The sequence below is a fragment of the Aethalodelphis obliquidens genome, unplaced genomic scaffold (genome assembly GCF_003676395.1).
Source record: "Aethalodelphis obliquidens isolate GAN/ISIS:26980383/991018 unplaced genomic scaffold, ASM367639v1 scaffold87, whole genome shotgun sequence".
NCBI lineage: Eukaryota > Metazoa > Chordata > Mammalia > Artiodactyla > Delphinidae > Aethalodelphis > Aethalodelphis obliquidens.
In genome coordinates this window covers 6,236,195-6,248,331 of record NW_020838031.1, presented here as the reverse complement: position 1 = coordinate 6,248,331, position 12,137 = coordinate 6,236,195, and the positions used below count along the sequence as shown (strand labels likewise).

The window sequence follows — 12,137 nt, the reverse complement described above, 5'->3', positions numbered from 1 at the left end:
AGAGAGGTGGAAGTGTTGTGTTCGCAGGATATCACAGTGGTCCAGGGGAGAGATGATGAGTCCCTGAGCTGGGGAAGTGGAAAGTCAAAGGACAGACAGATTTGAGAGACATTCACTGGAATGGAGGTGAGAGACCTTCATAATTACGTGTGGGAAATCAGGACAAGAAAAGCCAAAAGTGAGATTAGCCTTAAAGTCTCATAGGATGGTGCTACTGTGCTCTAAGATCAGAACCATGGAAGAAGTGAGTTTGGAAGGAAAAATAATTACTTAGATTGTACACAGGTTGCATTTAAGATTCTGGGAAAGGATGGAAGTTTAGGCCTATGCTCAAGGTAAATAAAATGTTAAGAAGTCTAGAAAAATAGAGGTCTGGGATATATATATACACACATATATATATATATATATTTTTTTTTTTTTTTTCAGAGAAAGCTTCATACAGTGCTGACTCATTTTTCTTTTTTCAGAATTAGAACTAGGCACAAATATTCTACTTATACTCAGCTAAGGCTGCCAATCTGCTAGGTGTCCATGCTCAGCTAAAAAGCTAGTTTCCCATCACAAAAGTATTAAGATCTCCAAGACAGGGTCATCATTAGCATTCCGTAATAATCAGAACAAAGTTCATTTTCATTTTGCTATGGAGGTGGCATTTTTTTGAGCTTTCTCTGTTCTATACAGATGAAATTAAACAATAACTTACAACTACAAATATAATACACTGTCTGACTTGTATACATTATATAAAATTTTAATATATTGTCTAACTTAATTTTTTTCCTCAGCTATTAGATGCATATTTTAATAGAGCATCTAAGGAACAAAAGGATAAATTTCTGAAGAATCGTGGCTTTTCCTTGCTAGCCAACCAGTTGTATCTTCATCGGGGAACTCAGGAATTATTAGAATGCTTCATTGAAATGTTCTTTGGCCGACATGCTGGCCTTGATGAAGAGTAAGTGGGTTCTTCCCTCCACCAGAATTGGGAATCTTTTGTCTTAAATGTATAATTTGTTAAACTGACTCTTAACAAAATCGCTTGGTCACTCTTAGAAAAAATCTACTAAAAGTCATTTTCCAGGTGAATCAATTTATTATTTTCCATATTATATTCTTTCTAATATAACTTCTTCCTTTGTATTTCATTCATTAGCTAGAAACTAGTAAGTAAGAAAGAAAGAAAGAAATGCTGCATCAGATGAAAGAAAGTGATAGTTAAGATTTGGTATCCAGTGTTAACCTGAGGTTAACTGAGAAGAAGGTGGCTTCTGTGGTCCCAGCAGCAGATTATAGGAGGGCTCCATAGACAAGCTCCTCACTCCCTCTGAGACCCGGCTTATCTGGGTGAAGAGTCAGTCCCCCACCTGGAATTCTGATTACTGAGCTTTGTCCCTGGTATAATGCTGAAGGATTAGCAAATAAGTACAAAAATTAAAGAATATTTTTCTCCCAAGTCAAAAGTTTGGCAGAAAAGTTAAACTGTTATTTCTGTGTATGACAAAGTAGAGAGAAATGTGTGTCTTGTATTATTATTAAGTGTCTCCTACTTATTTGTAAGTAGACCAATTCAGACCTTGAAGAATTTACTTATTAGATGCAGCAATGACAATAGTACTTTGCATTTGCCTACAGCTTTTGGCTCTTTCAAAGCAATTCTGCATCATCTCATTTGATTCTCACAAAGTCTTGAGAAGAAAGTAGAGCAAACATCACCACACATATTTGACAGATAAAGAAAATGAGGTATAAAACATGTAAATAATTTCCTTCCATCCCAGAGACAAAGAGTATTGGAACAAGAACTCGAGATCCATTCCTTTCACTAGACCTCTTTTTACTAGTTCCCTGAAATACTGTGTAAAATAGTAGTCTTTTTTTTTTCTGCACACTTGTTATATAGATCCCTAGAGCAGGGGATCTTTGGACAACTTAGTGGTTCATGGACAAATTAAAGTGAGTCAGTTAAAACCATGAAATTGTATAAATGTTTCCCTTGAATATTTGCCTTGGAACAGACTTCTAGCAACACCTTTTATCTTTTTATTGGAGGGATTTATGATCTAAAAACGGTTAAGAATCCTTGCTTCCCTAATTTATGCTTTATAGCTTCAAAATCAAGTCAACAAAATGGCCCATATTGCAATCATTTTTCCTTATTTCATGGTTAATTGCTTCTAATGTGCTCTTAACTGTATTATTTATTATAGATTTGATCTGGAAGATGTGAAAAACATGGGACTTTTTCAGAAGTGGTCTGTCATTCCTATTCTGGGACTAATAGAGACCTCCTTATATGACAACGTGCTCTTGCATAACGCTCTCTTACTTCTTCTCCAAATATTAAATTCTTGTTCTAAGGTAGCAGATATGTTGTTGGATAATGGTCTTCTCTACGTGTTATGTAATACAGTAGCAGCTCTGAATGGATTAGAAAAGAAGTAAGTTTTAAATCATTATTTAAAACTACATCTGATAAGAACTTTGGAAAGGGAAAAACTTTACTAGCAGGTTACATTAAAGCATTTGATATTTCATAATACTTTCAAAGAATTTCTTTCCTCTAAAACTGATTAAATCAAATTAAATTAAATTTGGAGGGCATATTTTCCATCATTTTCAAAAAGGTTGGTTTAAAAAAATAAGCTATTTATATGATGTACTTTTAGGTATTTAGAACCTGAAGACAAGGTGAATAAATTTAATTGTCCTCAAATATATTTACCAAGCTTCCACTATAGTCTTATAAAAATTATTATCCCCATCAGGAATAGGAAATTGAGGATTAGAGAGATGTTGCAGTGATCTGTAACTTGTTGCAGATCACACAGCTAATAAACAGAGAACTTGAGGCTGAATCTTCTCACTTCAGAAGCCTGTGCTTTACAGTCACCATGCTCTCCCACTTTTAGCATGCTGTACCGCTGTCTACTACCATAAATGAATTTCTGGTAGCGAAAAGTACATTGGCAAATGGCTGCCCACTCAATTGATTAACAGCTTTAAAAAATACGTTAGGCAATTATATTTTTATTTGGGTTTTGTGCCTTCAGTGTCTGCATTTATGATGTACAGTATAACATTTTTATTAGCATAATGTTAAGATACACATCTCTAGAAGCATCATCTAACTGCATGTTAAAACATTAACTATTAACTATATTTTTGCAGAGAAGGCAGAGCATATCCTCGGTGACTCTCTAGGCAGGGAGGCTCCTGGGTGCTAGAGAGGACAACTTGTGGTCAGCTCAGTGCAGGTTTTATTGGGCACCTGTTTTATTGAGGATCTGTGTGCTGGGCATATGAGAAATACAAAGCATTGTATTCCTCAAAACATTTAGTCTTGATTATAATACAGTGCATGAAATTGGTGGAACGTGGGAAGAGTACCGGCAGGCTCCTGCTAAGAGCAGTTTGTTGCTGTTGTTATTTTAAAGAAACTGTACTTACAGAATGTCCTTATATGCTACTCTATTGATTGCCGCCCACCCCCGAATTTACCACTTCTAACTCTTGCTTGATTTTGAAAAAGTAAGTGGAGAGGCTTAATATCACACATTGAGGTAGATTATCAAGGTTAAAAATTGAGGGACAGAAGATACTAATTCATATTTATTAGGTAGTTGTAAGTGATTAATATATACGTTCAAATCTGTATCTCTTTTAATCCTTAAAATAAACATACATTGTGTAAGTGAGATTCAGAGAGGTCAGTTAATTTATTCAAATTCACCACTTCTGTGAAGCCTTCTCAGAATATCCCTCTTCATGCCCACAGAATCTTCACCGTTAGTGTGTTGGGAACCTGCCAGTGCTTTCCCACAGTATCTTGTGTAGCCTCTGTTGTTACATTTACCACCACTTACTGGTTATAGTTATCTGTTCACTTGTCTGGTCCTTTGCAAGCTGAATTTTCACAGGAGTCAAAGCGTGTCTTCTTATTTCTGTTCCTAGCGTGTAGTTTATGTAACCTGCCATAGAGTAAGCATGGATAAATATCGAATGAATGCATGAAAGAATGAATGAATACTGGCAGAACAGGAATTCAAACCAGTTCTATTTGCCTTAAATTATTTGTTCTTTTTCTTTAGCGTTCCTTTGAATGAATACAGATTGCTTGCTTGTGATCTGCAGCAACTTTTCATAGCAGTTACAATTCATGCTTGCAGTTCCTCAGGCTCACAGTATTTTAGAGTTATTGAAGATCTTATTGTACTGCTTGGATATCTTCAAAACAGCAAAAGCAAGAGGACCCAAAGTAAGATCTAATTTTCATGGATTTGTGGGGGGCAGTTGTATAATAGCCAAAAATGTTAGTAGAGCCTAATCTCTTTCTCTGGCTTCTCTAGAGAGAGTGGGATAGAGGAGAGAAACTGTTTTACTGAAGGTTCATCCTTAACTTTGTTTACTGGCTTTAAAAAGAAGCCTTTTTAAGTGGCAAAAATTTTAAAGTGATGCCCTGATGTAATTAGTAGCTGCCAACACATCACTAAAAGAAGCTGCTAGGACTTCCCTGGTGGTGCAGTGGTTAAGACTCAACGCTCCCAATGCAGGGGACCTGGGTTCGATCCCTGGTCGGGGAATAGATCCCACATGCATGCCGCAACTAAGAGTTCACATGCCGCAACTAAGACCTGGTGCAACCAAATAAATAAATAAATATTTAAAAACAAACCAAAACAAAAAAAAAAACTGCTGATTTTTCTTACCAAGTAGAATGAAAAGTCTTATGCTGAATAGTAACATAAAACATTAGTTTTCTTTAGTGGCAAATATTATAGTGAATAGGAGGCAGAAAAATGTGAGAATTTCTGGTTAAACTTTTGCCTTATATATTAAAAAGGCTGTTCTTTAAAACAATTATATAAACGAAATAAATTTGTGAGCTAGTATTTTTCTATTGAACTTTTTATAGTAATCGTTTGGAAATTTGCTTTAAAATTGCTTTTAAAGATAGTTAAGAAATGTTTACAACCATTGAGAACCCACGTTGATCAAAAATTTTAAATTTATCTCTAATAAAATATTATTGGCAGGTTTTTTTTTTTTTTGCGGTACGCAAGCCTCTCACCGTTGCGGCCTCTCCCGTTGCGGAGCACAGGCTCCGGACGCGCAGGCTCAGCGGCCATGGCTCACGGGCCCAGCCGCTCCGCGGCATGTGGGATCCTCCCGGACCGGGGCACGAACCCGTGTCCCCTGCATTGGCAGGCGGACTCTCAACCACTGCGCCACCAGGGAAGCCCTATTGGCAGTTTTGATATTGCATAAATGTAAGAATCAATTCAATTTTTTAAAAAATTAACAAACACATAGCTTGAAAACATTCTAGTATCTTCTGTTTTTAGATATGGCTGTTGCACTACAGTATAGAGTTCTCCAGGCTGCTATGGAATTTATAAGGACCACCGCAAATCATGACTCTGAAAACCTTACAGATTCATCTCAGTCGCCTTCTGCTCCCCATCATGCAGTATTCCAAAAGCGAAAGAGCATTGCTGGTGAGTGCTGAAATAATGTTTTAATACTTATAAATGGAAGGTAGGTTGACTCCCCTGTATTCTGATGGCATTCACATTTGAAAACATTTCTTTGTTTCAAAAGCTAAACTATAAAGTTTGAGAAGGTTTTCCTCCCAGAGGAGGAAAACTGCTACTTTCCTACTGCTTTCTTTTCAGTGCTGTTCTCATTCAGTTATCTCTTGAGCACCTGCCTTGTGCCGAGCACTGTGTTAAATGTTGACGATACAGTGATGAAAAAAATAAAAAGACACAGATTCTTCCCTGCTACCGTAAAGTAGTAGAGAAATGTAGAAGGTAGGAATAGAGACCGTAACAGGGCAGCCTGATTTACATCCAGAGTTAGGGAAGCCTCTGAGGAAGTGGGATTTCAACATAAGGGATGAGAAAGGAGTTAGCAGGAGCCGGAGGAAGAGTATTACAGGCAGAATGAACAGCTGACGTGCAGGTCCTGGGGCAGGACATAATTAAGGTTGTTCAGAGAACTGAAAGAAAGCCATGTAGCTGAAGTGTAGCCCTTGATGAGATAGTGCTGCCAGATAAGGCTATACAGGACAGCATGAACCAGATCACGTGTCATCATATGGGCCATGTTAAGGAGTTTATTAGATTTTATCCTAATGGGAAGTTGTCAGAGGTTTTTAAGTAGCTGGCATGACATAACCAGATTTTCATTTTGTAAAGACCATTCTGGTTTCTGTGCAGAGTGGATTAGTGGAAACTAGGAAAGGTAGTGGGAAGTGCAAGGAGGAGGCTATTGCAATAGTCAGGGCAGGAGACGATGGTGGCTCGGATATGGTTATGTTATGCACGTGACTTTAGGGCTTGCTGTAAATGAGGACATGTCATCAAATTCTTATTTTTAATATTGTTAGACTTATTTCCACAAAATCTGCTCTGACCTATATACACATTAATTCAGAAAGATAGCGTAAACACCCCCCCCACATACACATTGGCTCTATATAGGCACACACACACACACACACACACACACATATACGTCTGTGTATACTGGACATGGGTGCATGCGCGTGCGCACACACACACACACACATCTGTATATACTAGACATAGGTGCATGCGCGTGCACACACACATATATACGTCTGTATATACTGGACATAAGTACATGCGCGCGCGCACACACACACACACATATACATCTGTATATACTGGACATAGGTACATGTGCACACACACACACACATATACGTCTGTATATACTGGACATAGATGCATGCGCGCACACACACACACACACACACATACGTCTGTATATACTAGACATAGGTGCATGAGCGCGCGCACACACCCACACACACCCACACACATATATATACGTCTGTATATACTGGACATAGGTGCATGCGCGCGCGCGCACACACACACGTCTGTATATACTGGACATAGGTACATGCGCGCACACACGCACACACACACAAATATATATACATCTGTATATACTGGACATAGGTACATGTGCGCACACACGCACACACACACATATATATGTACGTCTATATACTGGACATAGATACATGCGCACACACACACGCACACACACACATATACGTCTGTATATACTGGACATAGGTACATGCACGCACGCACACACACACACAGACACACGCACACACACATATATATATACGTCTGTATATAGTGGACATAGGTACAAGTGCACGCACATACACACACACATATATATATGTCCGTATATACTGGACATAGGTACATGTGCGCGCGCACACACACACACACATATATACGTCTGTATATAGTGGACATAGGTACATGCGTGCACACACACACATATATGTCTGTATATACTGGACATAGGTACATGTGCGCGCGCACACACACACACACACATATACGTCTGTATATAGCGGACATAGGTACATGCGTGCACACACACATATGTCTGTATATACTGGACATAGGTACATGTGCGCACACACACATATACGTCTGTATATACTGGATGTAGGTAATGCACACACACACACTCACATATGTATACACGTCTGTATATACTGGACATAGGTATATGCGCACATACAGACACACACACACATATATACGTCTGTATATAGTGGACATAGGTACATGCGTGCACACACACATATATGTCTGTATATACTGGACATAGGTACATGTGCGCGCACACACACACATATACGTCTGTATATACTGGATGTAGGTACATGCACACATACACACACACTCACATATATATACACGTCTGTATATACTGGACATAGGTATATGCGCACATACAGACACACACACACACACACACACACACACACACACGCACATTTCTCCAAACAGAGGACTTGGTAAATTGTTTGAAGTTTAATCACCCGTACAGTCTTGAGGGCTTTTAAATCCAAATCTTTCTTCTACCTGAGTTAAACTGCTTCACTGTGGTCGGTGCTATGCCGAAGTTTAAAACCATGTGAAACACTCATCTGTAGAGAAAAGCTATCAAATATACATTGTTTCGCAGGAGTATGTTTACATTATGCTAAATGAAAGTTTATGTAAATAAAACTTGTAAAGCATCCATGTAACTAAACTTATCTCCCTATACATCCTTCCTTAATTTATTTATTATTTTTTTAACATCTTTATTGGAGTATAATCGCTTTACAATGGTGTGTTAGTTTCTGCTTTATAACAAAGTGAGTCAGCTATACATATACATATGTCCCCATATCTCTTCCCTCTTGCGTCTCCCTCCCTCCCACCCTCCCTACCCCACCCCTCTAGGTGGTCACAAAGCACCGAGCTGATCTCCCTGTGCTGTGCGGCTGCTTCCCACTAGCTATCTATTTTATATTTGATAGTGTATATATGTCAATGCTACTCTCTCGCTTCGTCCCAGCTTATCCTTCCCCCTCCCCGTGTCCTCAAGTCCATTCCGTATGTCTGCATCTTTATTCCAGTCCTGCCCCTAGGTTCTTCAGAGCCAGTTTTTTTTTTTTTTTTTTAAGATTCCATGTATATATGTTAGCATACGGTATTTGTCTTTCTCTATCTGACTTACTTCACTCTGTATGACAGACTCTAGGTCTATTCACCTCACTACAAATAGCTCAATCTCGTTTCTTTTTATGGCTGAGTAATATTCCATTGTAAATATGTGCCACATCTTCTTTATCCTTCCTTGATGTAATATCTGAATATAATCTCTCCTCATGAGCTTCCCTCCCAGTTGTGCCTCTTTTGTCCCAGGTGGAATTCCACCTTTTACCAAGTCTGGCAGTAGTGCTCAACTGCCTGCATGCCAAAAGGTGACTTTTGGACCATTTTCCCTTTGCAGGATTTCTTAGATAGTCAGAGGCTGCTTATATGGAATTCACCCTCTTTGACAGAGGAAAGTATACCTTTACTACCTGCACAAATGCCTGCTATTTCTTCCTTCTTGACGTTTCTCTTTCTCATATCTGTTTCTTCCCTTTTCTACCTAGTTCCCTGGTTTAGTTTATGATCAGCTTGTGCCTGGGCTAACACAGCGGCCCTTTTGCTATTTTCTGTTTGGTCTGTGATTTCTCTAACAGTCTGTCGTCTCTCTCTTTTATATACTAGCGCTTTTATCACCCTAAGCCTAAGAGCCCCGCAGAGCTCCACGTTTGTATTATTTATTTTTTCTTTGTGTGAGTCATTTTAAAGTGGATAATAGACTTTTAGTCCTTTCTCTAAACCATTCTCCTTTTTGTTCCTGACTCCTCTAGCCTCTTCTACTGGGGCTTATATTTTTCACACTATCTAAGTAAATGCAGTTACCGTAAGGCCACATGAGGCTTATAGAATCCTAAAAATTTTGAACTTGATAAAAGACCTTGAAAGTCATCCAGTCCAGCTTCCTCATGTTGCAGATCCACCGAGGCCTAGACTTAGAGACTGCTGGAGCGAGGCCCCTGCACCCATCTCTTTGTGTCCTACCCAACACCCACTCCTTCCAGGTCTGTTGTATCTTTATGTCTCTCTCAGGTCTCTCCCAAGCATTCTTCCTGTTTTAAATACTACCTTATTTAAATTCTGTCATTTTATAATGTCATTTTATAAATCCAGTTTATAAAACTCCACTTTATATGTGTTAAACTGTTGCTTTGTATTTCCTTACATGTTGTTTTACACACGTATTTGGCAAAGCTTGTGTTGTATTTGTTGAGTATTAGTCAAAAATTATTGTCAAAAGTGTGTTGGCCTTGTACACTGTCGGAGCAAAACATACACAGTGCTGAAGCTCCTCTGCTTCTGAGCAGTGTGGTTATTAAAAACTCACCTAAGTCCATTTGTTCATGATACTAAAGTGACTGAGAGGGATTTATATTTCCATCATTTAGATCATCAACTGTTCCTTCAAAGGTTTCATACAGGCTGTTCTCATTAGTGGCAGATGTTTGGAGGGATTTTTTTTTCCTGGGTAGACTTGTTCAGCGTTTACTGAAAACTGCTGAGACGGCTGGCGTCTCCAACCCCACAGCCGCCACCCCCTGCACCTCCCGCAGGCCTTGTAGGGACAGCTCCTCTTGTGGCCACACACCAGTTTTTGATGGCAGACAGGTTCACTCAGGCTGTGAATCCCAGGATATCCATGGCCTGGGACCAGCGTTTCTTCAGCAGCACTTTCGCCACATCTAGATTGTGAGTTCTCATACTCTTGGAGGCGTTAGGTAATATTTTATTGCCAGCTTAATCTTCTTACAGCCTGACTCGTGTACCATTCTGCTCAACAGCTCCGATGGTTCCCTACCACCCAGTGAACAAAGCACCCATTCCTTAGTGTCTATGTCTTTTTTTTTTATATACATAGATATGTATAAGAGAGAGAGAGAGAATTCTGCTTGAATAGTATCATCACTATTTAGTATCACTCAACCTTCTGTTTGTAAACTGATTTATATTTCAATATAGTATACTTTTCCATACAATATAAATATTCTTATATTTAATGAATGCCTAATAATCTGTTAGATTTGCCATGATCTTCTTCCCAACCTTCTTCCCTAACCATTATTAATAAACAAAGGTATTTTTTTTACTTGTTTGTTTTTGCTATTATAACAGGATAGCAATGTACATTCTTACATATATATTTTTTCCCTTGTCTGCTTATCAATATAAAAACTTTACACATCACCTTAATACACAAAGGAAGAAGTAAGTGTTAGGGTATTATTTAAAGAGCTACACATACATTTAAACTGTATGTGTGTGTGTGTGTGTGTGTATATATATATGTATATCGTGTTATTGATATAATTCACCTACCAATGAATTTCCTTTATATTTCAACCATTAATAACAATACCAACTATTAACTTTTAATTCTTTGTATGAGACAGGCATTGTGTTTCACGTACATTATTTTATTTAATCCACAGAACAAACTTCTTTATCCATTCATTCAGCCATCAGATATTTATTGAGCATCAGCCATTATCAGTTATGATTTCATCTGGTCTCATGGAACTTATATTTTACTGGAGAAAATGGCCAATAAGCCTGTAAACAAATATACTTAGTGTAGTGTCGGATAGTGACAAGTATCTGCCTGTGAGGTAGGCTCTGTTTTACTTTCTAATCCACATCTTCCATATTAGGAACCTGAGGCTTAGAAAGCAGAGTATGTGAGGCCACACCAGCTCAATGCAGCGTCACAGCCTGACTGCTGGGATACCCTCCCCCTTTTTCAAGTACATAGAACTGAAGAAGACTTAACATGCCCTTATTTGGTGTATTGCCGCATCTCTGAATTGTGATTATCAGCTGCTTATACAGCATGAAAGCTGTCAGAGATGTAGACGTTTGGAAGAATCCGCTTAAGCTAAGGACATCATCTGATAATATTATTCTTGAATATATCCCAGATATGAATGTTTCTTCTTTTTATTTGCTTCATTTTTGTCTCAGAGGTGACTCCACCTACCAAAATGTATTAACTGATAAAAAATACTGATTACCTAAAATACTGGACAATCTAAAATGCTATTAAAATATTTACATATTTTGCAGGACGAGTCATTAAAACCTTTTGTAAGTAATGTGTATAGAGGCTATTTGTGGACTTTGATATATATGCTTTCATAATTTAAAAAAAGGTTCAATTCCAACGAAGGATTTCATTATTCCTCACCTACCAAGACGTCATTTTCGTTCCTGTGGTCAACTTCCGATGCCCTTCTCCTTCAGTCCATTAAATCAAGACTCAGTCCCCTCCTTTTCTCCTGGATCCGCTCCCTGTGTGGTGCCTTTCAGAGCAGGTGCAGTAACGATGCAGGAACCCCATTCCTGCCTCTTTAACCTGAGGAAACATTTCTCGGGAAATGCTTTTGAGGATTGAATCCCACGTGATGCATATGTTCCAAATCACTTTAATATCTGGGCTCTTCACTTTATTTGGCTGATTTCTACTATGTCACTATATACACTTTTCAAAACTAATTTATAAAATTCAGCAATGTTAATTACCCAGAAATAGTAATGTTCATGCTAAAATGTGATGTGCTTTAAAAATCTGTTGATTATTTTGGAATACAAGGAAGTGAAACAGTATTTGAAAATATTTTGTCAAAGCATTCTGAACTGTATGTGTGTGTGTGTGTG

General features: G+C 38.3%; 1 protein-coding gene across 3 annotated transcripts in view; it reads left to right on the top strand.

Moving 5' to 3' along the window:
- LYST (lysosomal trafficking regulator) overlaps positions 1 to 12,137 on the top strand; it is a 193,923-nt gene that overhangs the window by 106,897 nt on the left and 74,889 nt on the right. For all 3 annotated transcript variants that reach the window (XM_027094060.1, XM_027094059.1, XM_027094061.1), the window contains 4 exons: positions 789 to 958; positions 2,211 to 2,441; positions 4,092 to 4,258; positions 5,346 to 5,498. In XM_027094060.1, coding sequence (XP_026949861.1) covers positions 789 to 958; positions 2,211 to 2,441; positions 4,092 to 4,258; positions 5,346 to 5,498 — 721 coding nt within the window. The remainder of the gene's footprint in view (positions 1 to 788; positions 959 to 2,210; positions 2,442 to 4,091; positions 4,259 to 5,345; positions 5,499 to 12,137) is intronic.